This window comes from Odocoileus virginianus, chromosome 6, assembly GCF_023699985.2.
Source record: "Odocoileus virginianus isolate 20LAN1187 ecotype Illinois chromosome 6, Ovbor_1.2, whole genome shotgun sequence".
Classification (NCBI taxonomy): Eukaryota; Metazoa; Chordata; class Mammalia; order Artiodactyla; family Cervidae; genus Odocoileus; species Odocoileus virginianus.
Window position 1 is genome coordinate 74,494,379 of NC_069679.1, and position 18,564 is coordinate 74,512,942.

Sequence of the window (18,564 nt, forward strand, 5' to 3'; positions counted from 1 at the left end):
CCCCTCCCTAGGGCCCAATTTCCTGACGTCTCCAAGGCAGACGAGGCCTGCACGGGGAAGGCTCTTCCCCAAGATGGGCACCTCAGCGCCACGGTCCTGTTAACCCCGGTCCTTGGTTTGCCCCCAAAACACCACCGATCCTGACCCCCTCGCCTTCCTTCCGGGTTCTCGTTGCCCCCAGCGTCCCACGGGACGGAAGTGGCCGGGGCTGCTGGCAGGAAGCGCCGTGCTGGGGCGGGGCCTCCCGCGCCGCCAAGTTCCTCCCATCCCGCCGCCGCCCCACCCCTCCGGCCCAGACCGGAAATGAGGTCAGAGAGGAGAGCTCGGCCGGGGAGACTCGGCCCCTCAAGCGGCGGCCTTTGGAGGTGGCTGCGGCTGCGGGTGAGGGGGACTGGGCATGAGAGGGTCGGGGTCGCGGGAGTCGGCGCCATCGAGGTTCCGGGCTCTGGGCCGCGGCGCAGCGACCGGAGGGTGTCAGGGGGGCGGCAGAGGCTGGCGGGAGGGGGTGAGGGTGGTGGGCCTTGTTTTTCAGGGCCCATCTCCCCCCGAATCCGAGGGGGATGAGGGTTTCGGGCCATCTGCCAAGCGACAGTCATCTTCTCTCTCCTCTACTTTCTGGCTCTTTTGGGGCTGGCGACAGGGTTTGGTGTCCCGAGCTGTGGTCGCCCTCGTCCTCGGGGGCGGGCCCCTGACGTGGGAGGAGAACCCTTGGAAACATTTTTTTTTCCCTCATAGATGTGGTCATGTTGCGACCCCTGGCACGGAGGGAGTTTAGATCTCCAGGGCTTGCATCTTCGCAGTTTCTGCCCTGGAAGAGCTGACTCCCTGCTCCTCGGTCGCCCCAACTGATAAGTTCTGTCCTGTCTTCCCCCAGCGTCTCCCCCCGCCCCAACCCGGTCTCCACCTACACGACCCTGCCCCTGCCTGCCTCTTTTTTTTTTTTTTTTTTAAACTTCTGCTGGTTTCTGGTCCCTTCCTTTGCGCGACTCGGACAGCCTTGCCTCTCCCCGAGTGCTTGCTTGCCTGGCCCCGGATCCTCTCGGACGGTGCATCCAGGGAGGGTGGGAGTTCCAGGGTTCTTCTGTCTGCTGTTCCAATTTTTGCAGTCTTTGAAAGGCTGGCATTCGACTGCACAGGCAAGGCATTCAGCTTCTAGTTGTTTGGTAACTTCGTTCCGTGTTAAAGTTTGTACAGTTTTACCTGAGTTTTTAAAGCAGGATGTCTCAATGAGGGAAATAGGTAAGTGCGTCCCTGCTACCTATTTGGTTTTTAGGGATAGTTGTCTCTCCAAACCCCCGTCATGGCATTTTTAAACTACTTACTGCTTAAGTGAGTGTGGCTTTTGACACTTTGAGAAGTTTTGTTTGGTTGGTAGTTTTGGAACAAGGTGTCGCCATTGCTCCTCCTGCCTTTGAGTTGGTTGGAATGGGGATGGCATGAAAATAGGTTTTTAGAAAGTCCTTTGCAAAATGTAAACTGTGTGAACGGAAATACTGTTTGAGAGTGGCACCATAGAGTTTTAAGCTCTAATTATTGTCTTGAAATAGGTTGAACTTTTAACGGCTAGGGACAAAGTGCTAATTTAACAAGTATTTATTTAGGTATACATTTCCCTTTAAAAAAAGGCGTTTTGAAAATTGTTCCTCCTGCTCTCTGCCTCTGGAAGGTTTGCCTCTGAAGTGATCCCTGAAGTATGATGGTTTTGAAAATAATGAGTTGGAAAATAGGAAATTTTGGAAAGCTCTTATCTAGAAATCTTAGAGACTACACGCATTGTCATTTCAGCCTCAGTTATATCCTGTTTCTGTGTGATTGTCTGGCACCGAAGCACAGAATTTGGATGATCACTTTACTTTCTGAAGGAGAGTGAGAAGAACTTAAAAGTTGCTAATTATTCACAAGTTTATGACACACTCTTTAAAGCTCTTTGCTTCATAGCCTCTGGGTGGTAGCTGGAACCAGAGTGAGTGCAAAGCGTCTTTATTTTTTTTTCCCCGTGCACGCTGCAGACCTGGGTCTCTACAGGTTCTTGGGTCACCAGAACTGCAGGCAGCCCTGTAGAGTGCGTCACTAGGTTGTGTTTCTGTTCCTGCCAGGACACTTCTTCTAGGGACCCAAGACTACAGAACAGTCTTTTCAGCTATGGTTTTGAAGTTAGTGTTTTTCTGTTCCTGTCTAATGAGACATTCTCTAAAGCTTTTAGATCTCATCATCAGGTAATTTTGTTGAGCAAGTTTAATTGGGAAAAGGGAGAGATTTATTCCCCTGAGTTTGCTTGTTTTTTCTAATAACCCACTTGTCATCTGGTGAGTATTTTGAGTTTTTGTGCTTAAGAACATGATGGCTATAGGCATTTAACAAGGGCCAGACACCTATTTTTAGTGACTTAATGGAGCATGGATGGTAGGAATATAATCTTAAGTGTAGCCAGGTGAACACAGGTTAATTTTCTATAGATGGAGTGGACTCTGCGGTGCCACAATCTATTTAAAAAATTATCCTAAAGCAACAGATCCTTTTCAGTCTTTCTCTTGTCTTCTTTTCTTCTGAACCTCCTTTAGGTAGATGTGGCCTCATGGATGAGCTGGTTCATGACTTAGCCTCAGCCTTAGAGCAGACGTCTGAGCAGAATAAGCTTGGTGAGCTCTGGGAGGAGATGGCTCTGAGCCCGCGGCAGCAGAGGCGGCAGCTTCGCAAACGGAGAGGCCGGAAGCGCCGTTCAGACTTCACTCACCTGGCAGAGCATACCTGCTGCTACAGTGAGGCCTCCGAGTCCAGTCTGGATGAGGCTCTCAAGGACTGTCGAGAAATGGCCCCCGTCACCAATTTCAGTGACTCTGATGACACGATGGTAGCCAAACGGCACCCAGCTCTCAACGCCATTGTTAAGAGTAAACAGCATTCTTGGCATGAATCTGACTCCTTTACTGAAAATGCACCCTGTCGACCGCTCAGGCGCCGGCGGAAGGTGAAGCGAGTGACGTCAGAGGTGGCCGCCAGCCTTCAGCAGAAGCTCAAAGTGTCAGATTGGAGCTATGAGAGAGGCTGCAGGTTCAAGTCGGCCAAGAAGCAGCGTCTGTCCCGCTGGAAGGAGAATACTCCCTGGACCTCATCAGGTCACGGGTTGTGTGAATCAGCAGAAAACAGGACTTTCCTAAGCAAAACGGGAAGGAAAGAAAGGATGGAGTGTGAAGCAGATGAACAGAAACAGGGCTCTGACGAGAACATGTCAGAATGGTGAGATCTCCCTTACTAAGTCAAAAGATTTTCCTGGTTAATTTTACCCAGAGCACAAATCCAGTCTTGATGATTTCAACTTTTTTTCAAACCAGCCTCTGATAAATACTGACTTTGTAGCTTGCTTTTAACCAGTCAGGTTGTGTTTATCTCTGGCTTCATGATCCTGTTACCCCGTATCAAGAAGGCTATATTTTATAGCAACACATTTATTTCTGAAAGTCATTTAAAATGTGTACCTCAAATGCATAACCGAGAGTTTTATTTTTAAAACATTTTGCTGCTCTTTATGCCATGCAGTTCAAACATACATAACTATTCTTTATGTATAGTTATGCTGAAGGAGGGCCTCAGCAGAGACGTGTGTGTGTGTGTGTGTGCGCACGTGTGCGTGTGCGTGTGGGGGAGAAAATGCCGGCGCCAGGCATATGGAGTTTTTAAATGTCCTTGGTAAGCTGCCTTTACCCATTAAGAATCATGGCTTTAGATGGTGATATCTCTGGGCTCTATTTGTGTTCTCTACTCCTTACAGTGTAACCGTATGGAGTTTATTTTAATGGCTGACATTCAAGTTGTCGAAACACATGGTAGACTTTGAAAATAACAGTACTGAATCCCATTAGTCTTACACCAAATGTCATTGAGCCAGCAAAATTTGCTCTGATGGGTCCACGCTTAAAATGTCAGTGTAGTTTTGGGTGACTTTTAAATTTTTTACATCTCAAATAGGTAGTCTTAGAAACATCGATACTCCTCAGCTTGATGCTTTAATGTTGTTATGAATATTAATGTGTGATGTCTATTTCTCCATGCTGATGCTGTTGGTGTTTTGGGTGAGGCAGTTCTTTGTGATGAGGGATGTCCCATGTTTGGCGTCCTATGTAGTTGTCACCACCCTTCATAGTATCAAAACAAATGCCTTCATGGATGCTCCTTCGTAGGGTTGAGTACTCTCAATTGAGGACCAGTGTATTACTGTTACTGTTGTGGTTTAGTCGCTAAGTTGTGTCCTACTCTTGTGATCCCGTGGACTGTAGTCCGCCAGGCTGCTCTGTCCATGGGATTCTCCAGGCAAGAATACTGGAGTGGGTTGCCATTTCCTTCTCCAGAGGATCTTCCCGACCCGGAGTTGAACCCAGGTCTCCTGCATTGCAGGCAGATTCTTTATCGACTGAGCTATGAGGGAAGCCCTTAACAGTGTTAGTTAGCATTTATTAAGCACTAACTGTGTGCCAGGCCCTGTACTGTTGTGCAGAACATACATTCTTTTTTAATGTTCACAACTCCCCTGTCTGGTAGGGACCACTGTTTGTATTTTATAGACGAGGAAATAGAGCTTATGAGTGTGGAGATAATTTGCCCAAGGTCATCTAGTAGCAAAACTGGGAATCGAACCTAATTCCATAGCTCATATGTGTTTCATTGCTCTTTGAGCTTGCTTTTTCCATGGCACTTTTCTGTCTCAGCTTAACTTTTACAATTGATAGAACAGATGATCTTTCTTAGGGTTTTGCTTCTTCTGACATTTGTCTGAAAAACAAAGGTGTAAATCTTAGGAACTTCAAGGTGAGACTTTGTCAGGAATAGGAAAAGCTGTTCAGGGCTGTATGCCTGTACCTTTCATGGATGGTTTTTAATCTAGCTTTAAAATTTTTTCTTACTAACTTTATGTTTGCCAGGCTGTGCAACTAGGTGGGGCTTCCCAGGTGGCTTAGTGGTAAAGAACTTCCCTGCCACTGCAGGAGATGCAAGAGACAGGGGTTTGATCCCTGGGTCGGGAGGATCCCCTGAAGAAGGGAATGGCAATCTGCTGCAGTACTCTTGCCTAGAAAATCCCATGGACAGAGGAACCTGGTGGGCTACAGTCCATAGGGTTGCAGAAAGTCGGACTTGGTAGGCTTATAATTTGGCTCTCCTGATTTTCCTTCACTGTATATTCTAGGGCCTTTTTACCCAATTTAAATGTATGATTTTGGATTATAAACCCTTTTTTTCCCCTCATCATGCTATATTTAATCAGACAAGAAATGCTTAGTTAACTGGTATCCTTGCATAATGGTGAAACTCTCAATTGAGGTGTTCAAGTTTGTTTCAATATCAAGCTTACATACCAAATAATAATCATCTTACTATTAAGAATGACAAAGAAACAACAACAGCTTTTTGGGATGATATTTTCAGGTGTATGTATTTCTTCCCCAGAATTTCTTGTTAGACTGTGACTTAATTGTGTGTGTGAGTGACTGTTAACTCTGTCTTCTCTCTAAGATCACAGCCCAAGTGTGGTTGCAGATACAGAGCCTATAACTTTGCAGTGAGGCACTTCAGTCTTTCTAGGTCCTTCTTACCCCAGATACATCTGTCACACGTTATAGTCAGATTGTGATAATACATATCTAGTTATCTGCGAGCTTGGGTAAGTTGAAGTAGGTCATAGTTCTTAAGAAATTCTTCTCTTTTCAAATTGAGGAGACCTGTTCCCACATTGGGGCTATCTTCCTGGCGGATAACTTCAGAGTTCTTTCAAAGAACAAGAGATTTTTGGTGGACACCAAAATCCTTGTAGCTAAGGGAATATTGGGTGGAGAAGTAGCAGACACAGAATGAGAAAAATTCTTTAGAGTGTATTTAGGAGTCTTCAGCTCACCTTGACTGATGCTGATTCATCTTAGTTACAAGCAGATGTGCTTTGTATTTTTCCCCTCCTAAATATACTCTATGAGGAAGGAAGGTGATTCTTTTTTTTGAGGGGGGGCATGCCTTGTGACATGTGGGTTCTTAGTTCCTTGAACAGGATCCTGTGTCCCCTGCAGTGAAAGTGCAGAGTCTTAACTACTGGACCACCAGGAAAATCTCATGGTGATTCTTAGTTATTCTTTGACTGCACATTATGTTCTGCCTGTTAACAGTAAATTGGAACCAAACTCTCTGCCTTAGATTATTAAATGCACCCTATAAACAGGACTAGCATTAGCATATGTTTTAAGTAGGCAGTAATTCATGATTTAGATGTTATACTGTCTTGGTGAGTTGATTCTGTCAAAAATTTTCAACCTTTTTTCTGCGTTAAAAAAAATCCTTTTAAGAATCCTCTTGGTTATTACTCTGTCATAAATCTGCTTGGATGTGCCAGTTTGCATACAGATCAAAGTGTAAAACTTTGTATTAGTGTTTTTGAGGGTTCGCAGAATATGTGATCCAGTTTGTAAAATTATTAGGATGAAGTTGATCATTAAGCTTTACTTTGCCTAGTGAATAGATAGTTCTTTTAAAAAGCATGTATTAGGTGTTTTAAGTTTGAAAATCTATGTCTCAATCAGACAACTTTATTTCTACTTTCCTTAAAATTTATTTTACTTACAAATATAGGGTAGTTTTAAATTTAACCTATAATTCTTTTTGCTTTTCTGTTTCTGTTCTTTCTTCAATTCTGTACCAACCAATCCCTCAAGAGTTCTGAGGGACTGAAAGTGGTTATGATGTAAAAAGCTCAATTATTATTTTAATATTTTTCCATTCGTGTGTGTTCCATTCTAGAATGGATCAACTCTTTTGTAAAATTACTTTCTACTCATCTTTATTCAAATTGTCTGTACAGTGACTATTAATTAGGTGAGTCATAGCCCAATTTTGCTTTATTCTTCACTAACATCATTCATTTTTTCCCCCTTGAATATAATTTAGCTTCTTTTCTTTCGTAAGTGAATTGGTTTGGTGGTGGCCTGAAGTCGCAGTCAGGAGCCTTCCTAAGGTGATGTATTAGAAGCCAATCTCACAGGAAAGAAAATATTCTCTTCTCTTGGAAGTCAAATGACAGAGATACAGTGCTAAACCTCCCCCCTCCTGCTCTAGCCCAAGCTGACCTTCTGCGGCCCCTTGGTGCCTCTTGTTTTCTTATTTTTATAGAAAATCAATATCCCTTCTGACACAAATAATAGCTCAGAAGCAAGAATAAATGGTGGAAAGCTGAGATCTCTGTCCATCACCTCTCACTTTAACTCTCCCAAACTCTTTTTAATTATGAGCATGCTTTGCTCCAGGTGTTTGCAGCAGTGAAATTGCTAAATGAGGACCATTTTAACCAAAGATTGGGTGATCAATAACACTCTATAGCAGTAGCTTGTTGGATCAATAGCATTCATTATTTCATGGTTAAGGTAAGTAGCCTCCTTTGCAAGTGGAGGTCATTAATCAGGGGTTTACTGGAGCTGTGGAAAAAACTATATGTGGTAGGTTGAGGATGTTCTGTTTTCTATTCTGCAAATAGGGATGCTGACCAAGAGGATATTTACCATTGTTGCCGTTGTACCGTCTCATTTGAGAGTATTGCATAGCTGGCACAGTGTGCTTACATAGATTTATTCAAAGCTCTGCTACTATATGCTAAGGAATAACTGGGGGGAAAAAAAACCAACTTGGGAGGTGGATTTAATGTTGCATTATTGTATTTAAAGATCTGTCTCTTAAATGTTATGATTATTCTGTGACTCTAGAGGAAGGAACTAGAATTCATAGATACAAAGTGGAGAGTGTGAAGTGTTGCCTCACTATAAAATATAGCATTCTGAAAATTAAATCTCCATAAAAATTGAGTTGTTTTACCAGGTAGATCACTTCAAGTCTGGGCGTGATGACCACTTATTGAATTATAGAGTTGGAGAGGCTGAACTGAATGATCTATAAGGTCCCTTGTAACACTGAGATTCTATAATTGTTTTGTCACAATCTCCTTCACATCATTATAACTTAACATCTTAAAAAGCATCTGATAAGTAACCTCAGCCGCCCCCTAAAATATTTACGAAGATGTGCAACATTGCAAAGTCACATTGCCAGAGACCAGAACTTAAAGCTGACTTATTGCCAAGATTTTGTCAAACTCCAAGGTTGATAGAACTGCTTTGGAGAGTGCAGTAGGAAGCCCATAGCAGTGCTGAGCACACCCTGACTGTCAGTACTGAGGCCCTGCATTCTTTCCCTGTAGTCTACTCTTGGTTCAGAAAGGCAGGATTCGGTTCAGTCAGGAAATTAGGCAGCTGTAGTTTTAGCCAGAGTGTTGTTGCACCCTTAACTTCCCAATCAGTATCCTTGACTTTCTGTTTGGAGGCTGTAACTCCCAGAATGTACTCGGATAGGGAATCATAGTGTTTTCTGTGTGTATATATATGTTTGGGAGTAGAAGGCAGTCATAGCATATTGAGGCCTGGTAAATAAGTCTCCAAGAGTAGTTGGCGTAGACAGAGAAGGAAAAAGCACTCCTATTAGTAGTTCATTCTGGAGACTGTAGTATTTTATATACCTTCATTTATTGCAGACTCCTGGAATGGGGTCAGAATCAGGCAGTGAGGATCAGAAGAAGATCCCACCTCAATCTCCCACATAGCTGTATGAAATAAAAATCTATGGGTGAATTAGGCCAGGGGCTCTGCCTATCTTCCTGACTTGTTGTAGATATGAAAAGAGCGTGTAACCTGTATCCAAGGGAGTAGAGAATGGGACCAGGAGTAATTTAGCTACCCCTTCTGTTGGCAGATACCAAATTCTAGGTAAACCAATTCTCAGCAAGAGGCTTTTGAGCAAGTTCTGCAGAATAAGGGGGAGGGCACACCCTCCTGAGTGTTCAGAGGAAGAACACATCTTTGAAAATGCCAGCCAGTGAAAACTGGAAGAACATTTTAGAAAATCTTCATAAGGATGCAAGGAAGTATAATCACTTTGAAACAGGAGCAGTAAGTCATAAGGACAGAAAGATAGCTGTTTGACAACCCAGCAGTATGGGAGGAAAGAGTGTAGGGAGATTTGAAATGTAATGTTAAAATGAAGGACAATTCATTCTGCAGAAAATTGAGTTGATGATGTGGAAAACTTTGGAAGCCCTCCCAAAATGCACAGAGGAGATAAAAATGAGAGAGAAGGTGATAGATCTGGAGCACAGGAATGGAGGCCCAGTCTGCAGGTACGTGAATACTCCCAAGGAAGAAACCAAAGCATTGGGATAGAAGAATGATTTAAAAAATCTAACTGGAGAGAGAAAATGTTCCCGGGTTGAACAAATTAAGCGTATAGATTAAAAGGGAAAGCTAATGAAAAGAGACCTTTACCGAGTCATATCCTAGCAACATTTTTGCATTCTGCATTGGTGGTGGGAGTGGAACAGTTAAAAAGAAAGTCTTTAAAGGGATGAAAATAAGGTTGGTGTCCATCCCTAGAGTACTATACTCCAGGGGCTAATAGACTTGCCTGTAGAATTTTGAGGGGGAAGGGTTGCTCCCCTCCTCCTCTCCCCTCCCTACCCTGAATTTTATGTATAGCTCAAATAGCTGGGAAGACGCCAGAAAGATTCTCAGGTAGTCAAGTCGCAAACTACATGCTTTTTAAAAACTTACTCTGAAAAGGCATCTTGTCTTACTGAGGATGAATCTGTTAACTAAGCTGTAAAAGGAGGGGGTGGACTTCTCTAAGTCACTGCCGCAGCTCAGTAGCAAAATCCTGACAGAAACCATTAGCTCCATGAAGTATACCTGATTGCAGTGGCCATGTTAATTGACCTGTGAAACTGGAGAGGTTGCTGCCTTCTTTCGTGGGTGCCATTTGAAGAAACTGAAAAAATAACCTCGTTCATTACACATTCTCATAACTTACTGTGGGAATAATTTTGCAGTTGGTGAGAGATACTTCTCTGAAAAATCTGTCCCTCAGTCATGTTTGCTTTCATAATCAGAAGTTATTACATATGATTACAAATATACCACTTTAGTTTAGGAAAAAAAATCCAGGAGAGGTGTTTCAGGTGATAGGTCTGGGAGTGACCTTTCTGTTTTTGTAAATTCTAAGACAATTAAATTTGTTTAATGTATTTATTATTATTTGATAAAAATTAAAATGAAGCCCCTTATTTTTTAGCATGATACTGTAAGCCATTAACTCTATCCCGCTTATTTCTTTTAAAATTAGTTGTAAAAGATACATCTTACTTAAGCTACTTGGTTCATAATCTTAAATGGGTGAGAATCCCAGGTGGTAAAGTTACTGATACAACTTTTGAGTATAACTGATAGCACAAATTCTGTACCTCCTTACTGTAATGGTGACAGGTATAAAGTACTCCTATTCAGGTCTAAATATGTAGTTTTCTGTGGTCAGGAATTTGATAGAATTAGTAAGCTCTCAGGTCAGAGGCTTCCCTGGTGGGTCAGATGGTAAAGAATCTGCCTGCAATGCGGGAGACCTGGGTTCTATCCCTGGGTTGGGAAGGTCTCCCGGAGGAGGGCATGTCAAGCCACTCCAGTATTCTTACCTGGAGAATCCCCATGGACAGAGGAGCCTGGAGGGCTACAGTCCATGGGGTCACAAAGAATTGGACACACCTGAGTGACTAAACACAGCACAGGTCAGAGAACTAGCTCTTAGTTGTGGGAATTCAGAGATTCGACTTCTTGAAGTTAGAAGCTTCTCATTAGGGCTAGAAGGCAAGGAGAATTCATAAAGATGCTGTATTTATTGCTACGGAAAACGTTGCCCTAAAACTTAGTAGTTTTATAAAACAATGGCTTCAAGTTCAGTTCCTGAAGTCAGGAATCGAGGAGCAGTTTGGCTGTGCGATTCTGGTTTAGTCTCTCTTTTGCGATCTCACTGTCGGTAAGGGTTCTCGTCTCAAGGTCAGCTGGGGCTGAGGAATCCACTTCCATGGTCACTCACAGGGCTGTTGGTAGATCTCATTTCCTTATAGCCTGCTGGATTGAGAGTCTCAATTCCTTTCCATGGGCCCCTCTTACAGGGCTGTTAGCATCCTTGAGAAATTGTCGTTGGCCTCCCATGGAGCCGATGGTCTGACAGGAGAGAGCAGGCTCTCCCTTAAGTGCCCAGATCTCAGACGTGAACAACCATTACATCTGCCTGTGCTGTTGGTTACCCCGGCCAACCAGGGTGTGAAATGCCAGAAGGCTGGCGGCGTCGGGGGTCACGCGGGAGTCTGGTTACCACAGGTGGCTACTGGTCTTCTGAAAATTGTTTGTTACTTAGCGTGAAGCTAAATTCAGGAATAATATTCTCAGAGTAATTATTTCCCCAGAACAAACTAAGAGAATGTTTTTATTTTGACTTCAAAGAAAGGACATTCAGGAACTATAAAGGCCAGAGATGTAGATTCCTGAGAATGTATTGTTGTATTTTAAGTATACGGAAAATGGATGTTTATATTTTAAATTTTAAGATGTAGCACAAAGGGAGAGAGGATCTTTTCTGGAGTGAGTTTGTAATTCATTTTGATGCTATTCAGCACATATTATGCATTTTTAGCTTATAAGCTGTAGCCATCAAAATACAGCTAGAATTTCAGCTGTTGTCTGAATGTTCTAAGTAGCAAAAAGCAAAGAGTAAACTCCCTAGTTCAGTCAGTCTGTTTGCGTTTTCACGTAAATGAAAATGAGAAGTGCTGAAATGCATAATTATGTTCTGAGTAAATCTGAACTGACTTTCAGTAAATGAGATGGCTCTGCATCACCTGTGTTTCAGTGGCCATTCAGTGAGTACCTGGGCTGTGGAGATATACTACCCAGCTTCTGATGCTTGTTGTGCAGTGTGGGGCAAGTTGCTTAATCTTTCTAAGCCACCTTCCTTCATCTGTAATATGAGGTTGACATAGTTATCTCATAGACCTTTAGGGTAAAAGAAATGAAATAATAAATATAAAGCACTTAGTACTTTGTTGGGTCTATAGTAAAACACAGTAAATGATGTTATTGGTGTCAATAGGTAATAGTAGCCTTTGTTTTAATAATTAAATTTATTTATTTTTAGTTGAAGGATAATTGCTTTGCAATACTGTGTTAGTTTCTGCCAAACATCAACATGAATCAGCCATAGGTATCTATGTCCCCTCCCTCTTGAAGCTCCCTACCACATCCCTCCCCAACCCACCCCCTAGGTTGTTACAGAGCCCTGGTTTGAGTTCCCTGAGTCATACAAAATAGTAGCTTTCTGTATTAATAGTTTTTCTAGTAATTCAAGGGCCAAACCTCTTCTTGGGACCCTTGTCTAATATCTGCTGAGAGCAGTGTCTCCCTCTCTTGGGTGAAACCCAGTGTGGAAAAAATGCTAGATTTCATAGGTCACATATTAATTTTCCATTCAAAGTGAAAATAGATTTGAGTCCTACAGAATTTTTAGATTGAGGTATAATTGAAAGTCTCATTGAATTTAGATGATTATTTTAATAAGAATGCCAGTGAGGAGATTACTACTATTAGCCTCTAAAATAATATTATTTGGAAACATACAAAAATTACCACCCTAGAAGTAGCCTTTGAGTCTTTCATCCTTTGCCTTTCTATAATAGCTCTAGACTCCACAGATACATCCGAGACTCCATACGTGATAATGTACGTGATACATCCTCATATCACATCCTCAGAACAATCCATCCACATTTTAACGTGCATGGAAGTAGGATTAGAGAGGTGCAGGGACGTGACACAAAAGCTGTACAAGGGGAGGCAACAGAGCTGATTTGAATGAGTTCATTTCATTTACGCAACATTTACTGAGTGCCTGTTGTATGCCAGGTGCTATATTAGGCATCGGGGACATTGAGGTGAGCGAAGTATTTCCTTCTTTCCCAGCCTGGATCTTTCTCTTCCATGGCTGTAGGATATTCTTTCTGTCTGGGCTAAGCTGGGAAGGGTGACCTGTACAACTCGTAAGGAGTTTCAGTTCTTCAGACCAGTTAGCCTGAAGGTCCAGCTACCTGCTCATGGTGGGATCTGCTAGACCTCAGACTGAGGCCCTGACTCAGTCCTGGCGACAGAATGACATTGTTGTCATTGTTTCTTCTATACGATGTTGACCTCTGCCCCTCCTCCGAAGTGGTTTCCCTCCTTAACTGTGATGTCCCACCCCCTTCATCCCTCCACTTTATTCATCACTCTAGATGAGGATTCTCACCTTTGATGCTGCCAACAGTTTTGGGCCGGATGATTCTCTGTTGTAGGGGCTGTCTTGTGCGTTGTAGGATGTTAGTGGCATCCCTGGCCTCTGCTTGCTAAATGCCAATAGAATACCAGCTCCCTCTACCTACCTCCAAGTCCTGACAAAAAAAGCCTTTCCCAGATATTGCCAAGTGACCCCAAGGGCTGGGGTGGGGCAGGAAGATAGGAGAAGGGGGACAAAATTACCTCCAGTTGAGAACCACTGCTCTCAATGTTTCTGGTACTGAGATGGAGTTTTTTACTTCATTGACTCTGCTTTTACCAACAAGCATGACTTTCAAATTAGAATACTCAGTAAGACCAAAACATTGATTTCTTTTATAGAATAAAAATACTATGATTTAAAAATGGAGAGTTTTTCCTAATTTGAAAACCATATGTTTTAAAATTGTTCTTGAAAAGGACAGGCAATTCATTTTCAGAACTCGGAAAGAAGAGCAGTTCAGATGAAAGCATTTAAAAATTTGCACCAAAATTTACAATGTTTAGCTAACTCCACCCTGGAATTAACTATTTAAGTGGATGAAAAATATCAATAGTATTTTATTAGGCTTGATTCCTATAATAGTCTATCCCTCTGAAAATGGATGCCATGCCCAGGCATTTGGTTTACCCAGAGTGCCTTGAATCACCAAGATGATTGGTTAAGGTTAGGCAGACAGATGTGTGACAAGACAAAAAAAACCAAAATGTTAATTGCAATATCTAGGTGATAGAGTGTGAGTGGTAAGTTCTTTCAGTTTTTTTGTTTGTTTGGATGTCTTCATAATGTTGAGAGAGGAAAGCCTTTGGAACTGCTGGTTAGGTTGACTTTCTTTACATTTATGTATTTCAGTTGGATATGGTTCAGTTGTTTTTCTAACAATATTATAAAAAGTAGGTAATATTAATACAATTAATTGGTCATCCAAAAATCTAGGCTTTATTTATTTTTTTGGTCTTGTCTTAAATAGCGGCTATGCTGCTAAATTTTGGAAACTTTTCTTTTTTCAGTGAAAACCAGGGGAGTGTGCTGTATTACTACTATTTTTACTCACATATGAATATTTTTGAGGAATTTTCTGGCTTCTAATATGGGGTGGTTTTCTCAGTATTATAAGGTTAAATTCTCAACTTGCACCATCCCTCATTGAAGAATTTTCTTCATTGGAAAGCACTCTTCTTTACGTGTTTTCACAGTCTTCTCCCATGGACTATACCAAGTTTTTTTTTTTTAAATACATGCATTTAAATCGTAGTTGGCCTGCTTCCTTGTTAGTTTTAGTGCTGGTTATAGCAGGGTCTGGTATAAAGTAAAACTTAATAAATGCTTACTAAGTGAATGAGTGAAAATTTAGGGGAAATAGTGGGGAAAATCCTTCCTCCTCTTTTTCCTGGTGGAGACTTTTTATTGCCCCAATTTACAATAGAATATTGTTGAATGATGTATTGTAGATTGATACATTTCTGCCCCAAAATATTTTCAAAATATTCAATGAAGACTTTTATATGCAAACTCTCTATAGATTAGAATCTTGTGAGACTAGGAGCACAGAACAGTTCCCCAGGCAAAGGCAGGAGGCGTGGTGCCTGTAGGAGTTGCTGTCATTTTGGGAAAAGACAAGATTTTCATTACCTGCCATCTTTGTGGGCTGTGTCTTGTTACTTTTTCTGATGATTAATCAAGGCTGAGTTTCTGTCTTCCTGACTAAGCTTCAGAGAACTATAGTGAAGTGGATACTAGAGGTAGGATCTCATTTTCTTTTTCTTATAAAAATGAGGAACAGAGCTATTTTCCTTGCCTAGTAAAATTGCCCATATCAAAAAAAGGTGTAACCTCTTCAAGATTTTGTAATAGGAAAAATGTGTAGTAGTCTACCATCTTTTAACTTTTTGACCTTGTGATCTGTAAAGGTACTAAAAGACAGTTATTTTTATTGGAAGATAAGTGCTTATTTTTAACAGAATATTAAACATTCTGTTTAATTAACTGAATTAACATTTTACAGTTGACTGAATCATTATTAAAATCCTACTAAATCTGATTAATTTTTTTAATGGTAATCTCTGATTCAGAAGTGAATGAAGGCCACAGGACTCTGGCCTATAAATTGGAAAAGGAAAAATTTGCTTCTGTTTCATAGCTAGCCCTACATTTTTGTATGCTGTATCATAGTGTTTATGTGCAAAAAAAAAAAAAAACTTATGCCATGAAGTTCTGTTTTTTTGTCCTCAGTAAATTATGCAGTTTTTTTTACCTGCAGTTGGATTTTCACCATGCAGGTTCTCCTGGGGACATAGATAGAATTAGCAGATGCTATCAGATGAAATAGTCATTTCCAGATATTGGTGGAATGATGATACTTCTATGTAATAAGTGTTCTGTAAGGCACACATTATTTTCTCAGTGAAGAAAATATATATCTCCCTTGAACACAGTCTTAAAATCCTAGGGATATTTCTATGACATCATTGCTGTTACTCTAATTAACTATATATAGAAAACTTACAGACAAGTTTAGTTCAAGCTCTTTCAAGAACAGTGAGTCTCCTTAAATACTGTTGACAGAAATAGAAAATATACAGGGACAGGAAGGTTTTAGGTTACCCATACCTTCCTGGATCCAGCAGATCATTCCCTTTATTTAGAGTCTGAGGAGATAATGGAATCCATGCAAAAAAGGATGAAAGAAACATGGTATCTTGTAGTGTTACAGGTGGCTGGAAATGAATGGGGGCAGAATCCACAGACTTTGTAAAAAGGCCATAGTTTTAATTTCTTAATTGGAAATATTCAAACAGAGGAGCCCATAGACATTGCAGGGTAGAACTTGTAACACACGTAGAGCAGGAAGCAGCAAATTTCCTCTGTAAAAAGCCAGCTAGCAAATATTTGGGGGCTTCGTGGGTAATATGTGTTCTCTATTGCAACTCCTCAACTTTGCAGTTGTAGTGTGAAAGAAGGCAGAATCTGTAAGTCAATGAATGAACAAAACTGTATTGGAACTTTTTATTCCAATAAAACTTCATTTATGGACACTGAAATTTGAATTTTGTGTCATGTCTCTATGTCACAGTCTCCATATGATCTCCCCCCTACCCGGTGATTTAAAACTATAAAAACCATTCTTAGTTCACAGCCTATACAAAAATAGTTGACGGGCTGTTGTTTGATGACCCTTACATCTCAGTGATATGCTAACCAAGAATGCATATAACACAATGGTGGAGTAGAATGTTTGTTTTATGGTCTGATGTGCTTTTTAAGCCCTCCTTAACATCTAGAGGAGCTGAAAAATAAACAAAATATGCTTTACCTTTGAGATAAGATGATAGTAATAAAGTAGTTGATATGAGAGAATGTGTAGTAAGATTCAGTGGAGTTAGAGTATACCATTAATACTCTCAGGAACTTGCTAAAAACAAAAACAGCACCATCAAGTTAGCAGGCCCCATTCCTTAAACTCGGAAGTAGGGAGAATGCGGTACCCCGTGAGGATGTCTTCTGGATTTAACTGCAGAGCACTTTGAAGATTCCAAATCCATCAGAATCCAGTGGTGCTAAGTTTTGTGAGACATTTCTCCTAATGACACTGGAGAATGTTCCCATTTATAAGTGCAGAGGAAAATGAAAGAAGCTTTAAAGAAATCAGGTATGTTTTATTGGCTCTTACTGCAACAAATTTCTTGGATCTGTTACCCAGAGACGAGCTTAAGTGAGGAAACACTGCTACATAATTTAACTGGCATTTTTAGGATTTAGTGTTGGCAAGACATTTGGAAATGTTGCAAAATACAAAATATTTTCAGAGTTTGGATCCAGAAGTGTAGACTGGGATTTTGCCAAGCCTATTCTTTATACAGCAGGGTGAGGATGCGTCTCCTGTTTTCTAGAGCACGTGAATGAACTTGACTAGCTTGGAAGGAAACATCCCCATCAAGGAAATGGCTAGTATTGTAAAGAATAGAGAAATTTTTCTTGCGCCAGATAAATCGAATTTGATGATTAGGTGGGAGAAACGCAGCATCCAAAGAGGCAGAATCAGTTGTTGGAATTAGCTCAGGATGAAGCTGACTTGGACAGCATTCTGTGGCGCCAAAGTTTTTATTTTGGTGAATTCAAATGGAACTTGTTTTTACATTTTCATTTTTAACCTTATTTTTAAAGTGCATTTTGTTATATCTACTTGATATCAAGAGACATTAAATTTAGAAAATATAATTTTTGTCATACTGATTTTTTTTTTGTGGATTTTTGTTTGCTGCTTTGTAAACTTGAAACATGCTGGATATCTTTTAAGTTGCATGGCTTCATTTGAAATTGATAGTTGACAATATTTAAAAATAAAAATCGTTGATAAATTTGTGTTATTTAATATACCAAGGCAGGTTGGAAATTACCTGAATGAGCATCTATAAATAACTTCCTCTTGGTAAACTAACAAAGTGACTTGTGATCTTTTGAAAGTAGTTTAAAATATAAGTAAAAGTTTTACAATTCTCCTCTTCTTTTGTTTGGGGGAAAATGAATTTATCCCTATACTTAAATGTGAAATTTATATTTCTGATTGGCTAATGAGTTCGAGTGAAATGAGGGAAACTTGGGATCTTTCGACCTGAAAACCAGAAGATGAATGGACAGTTTTGTTTTGACTGGGCCTGATGTGTTCTCTTGTTTTACTTTCTTCCAGTGAAACCAGCAGTGTGTGTAGCAGCAGTGACACGGGGCTCTTTACCAATGATGAAGGCCGGCAAGGTAATCATGATCCTAGCTTTGGGACGTTGGTTCAGCGTTTCTGGGAGGATTCGGATGGTTCTAGGAGTGCCTCACTGCGAGTATGATGGTTGTCTGTGAAAGTGGTTCTCAAACTTTAAGGCATAAAAACCATGTGGGGAACTGTTAAAACTGCAAGTCCTGAGCTCCTCAGTTTGGTCTGGAGTTAGCCCCGGGAGTCTGCATTTTCCGTAAGTACCTGTGGTGATTTTTTTTTTTTTATGCAGGTAGTTCAGAATTTGAGGATCATTGATCCAGGGGTGTTATAGTGTCAAGGATGGAACTTTGGAAAGTTGCTTTTTATTAAAACCAAAAAATAACCTTATGTATTACTGGATGATAAGTTGCTTTTTATTAAAACCAAAGAATAACCACAAGGTTATTTTGTAACATTGTATTACTGGATGGTAAGACATTCTTATTTTCACATGGAGAGAATTCACTTTTTTAACCTTATTTATAAATGACCATTTATATAGTTCATGAGGTTCTCATGACAAGTATACTGGGGTGGTTTGCTATTCTCTCCTCCAGTGGATCGCGTTTTGTCAGAACTCTGCTGTGACTCAGTCATCTTGGGTGGCCCTG

At 40.9% G+C, this 18,564-nt stretch overlaps 1 protein-coding gene across 9 annotated transcripts in view; it reads left to right on the forward strand.

The window, feature by feature from the left end:
- Positions 1-297: 297 nt before the first annotated feature.
- GPATCH2L (G-patch domain containing 2 like) overlaps positions 298-18,564 on the forward strand; it is a 60,007-nt gene continuing 41,740 nt past the window's right edge. For 8 of the 9 annotated variants that reach the window (XM_020901061.2, XM_020901065.2, XM_020901059.2 and 5 more), the window contains exons 1-3: positions 300-381; positions 2,562-3,237; positions 17,894-17,958. In XM_020901061.2, coding sequence (XP_020756720.2) covers positions 2,576-3,237; positions 17,894-17,958 — 727 coding nt within the window. In that variant the 5' untranslated portion in view covers positions 300-381; positions 2,562-2,575. Of the gene's footprint in view, positions 382-2,561; positions 3,238-17,893; positions 17,959-18,564 lie in introns of all 9 variants that reach the window. The other variant, XM_020901060.2, reaches the window with a different exon arrangement.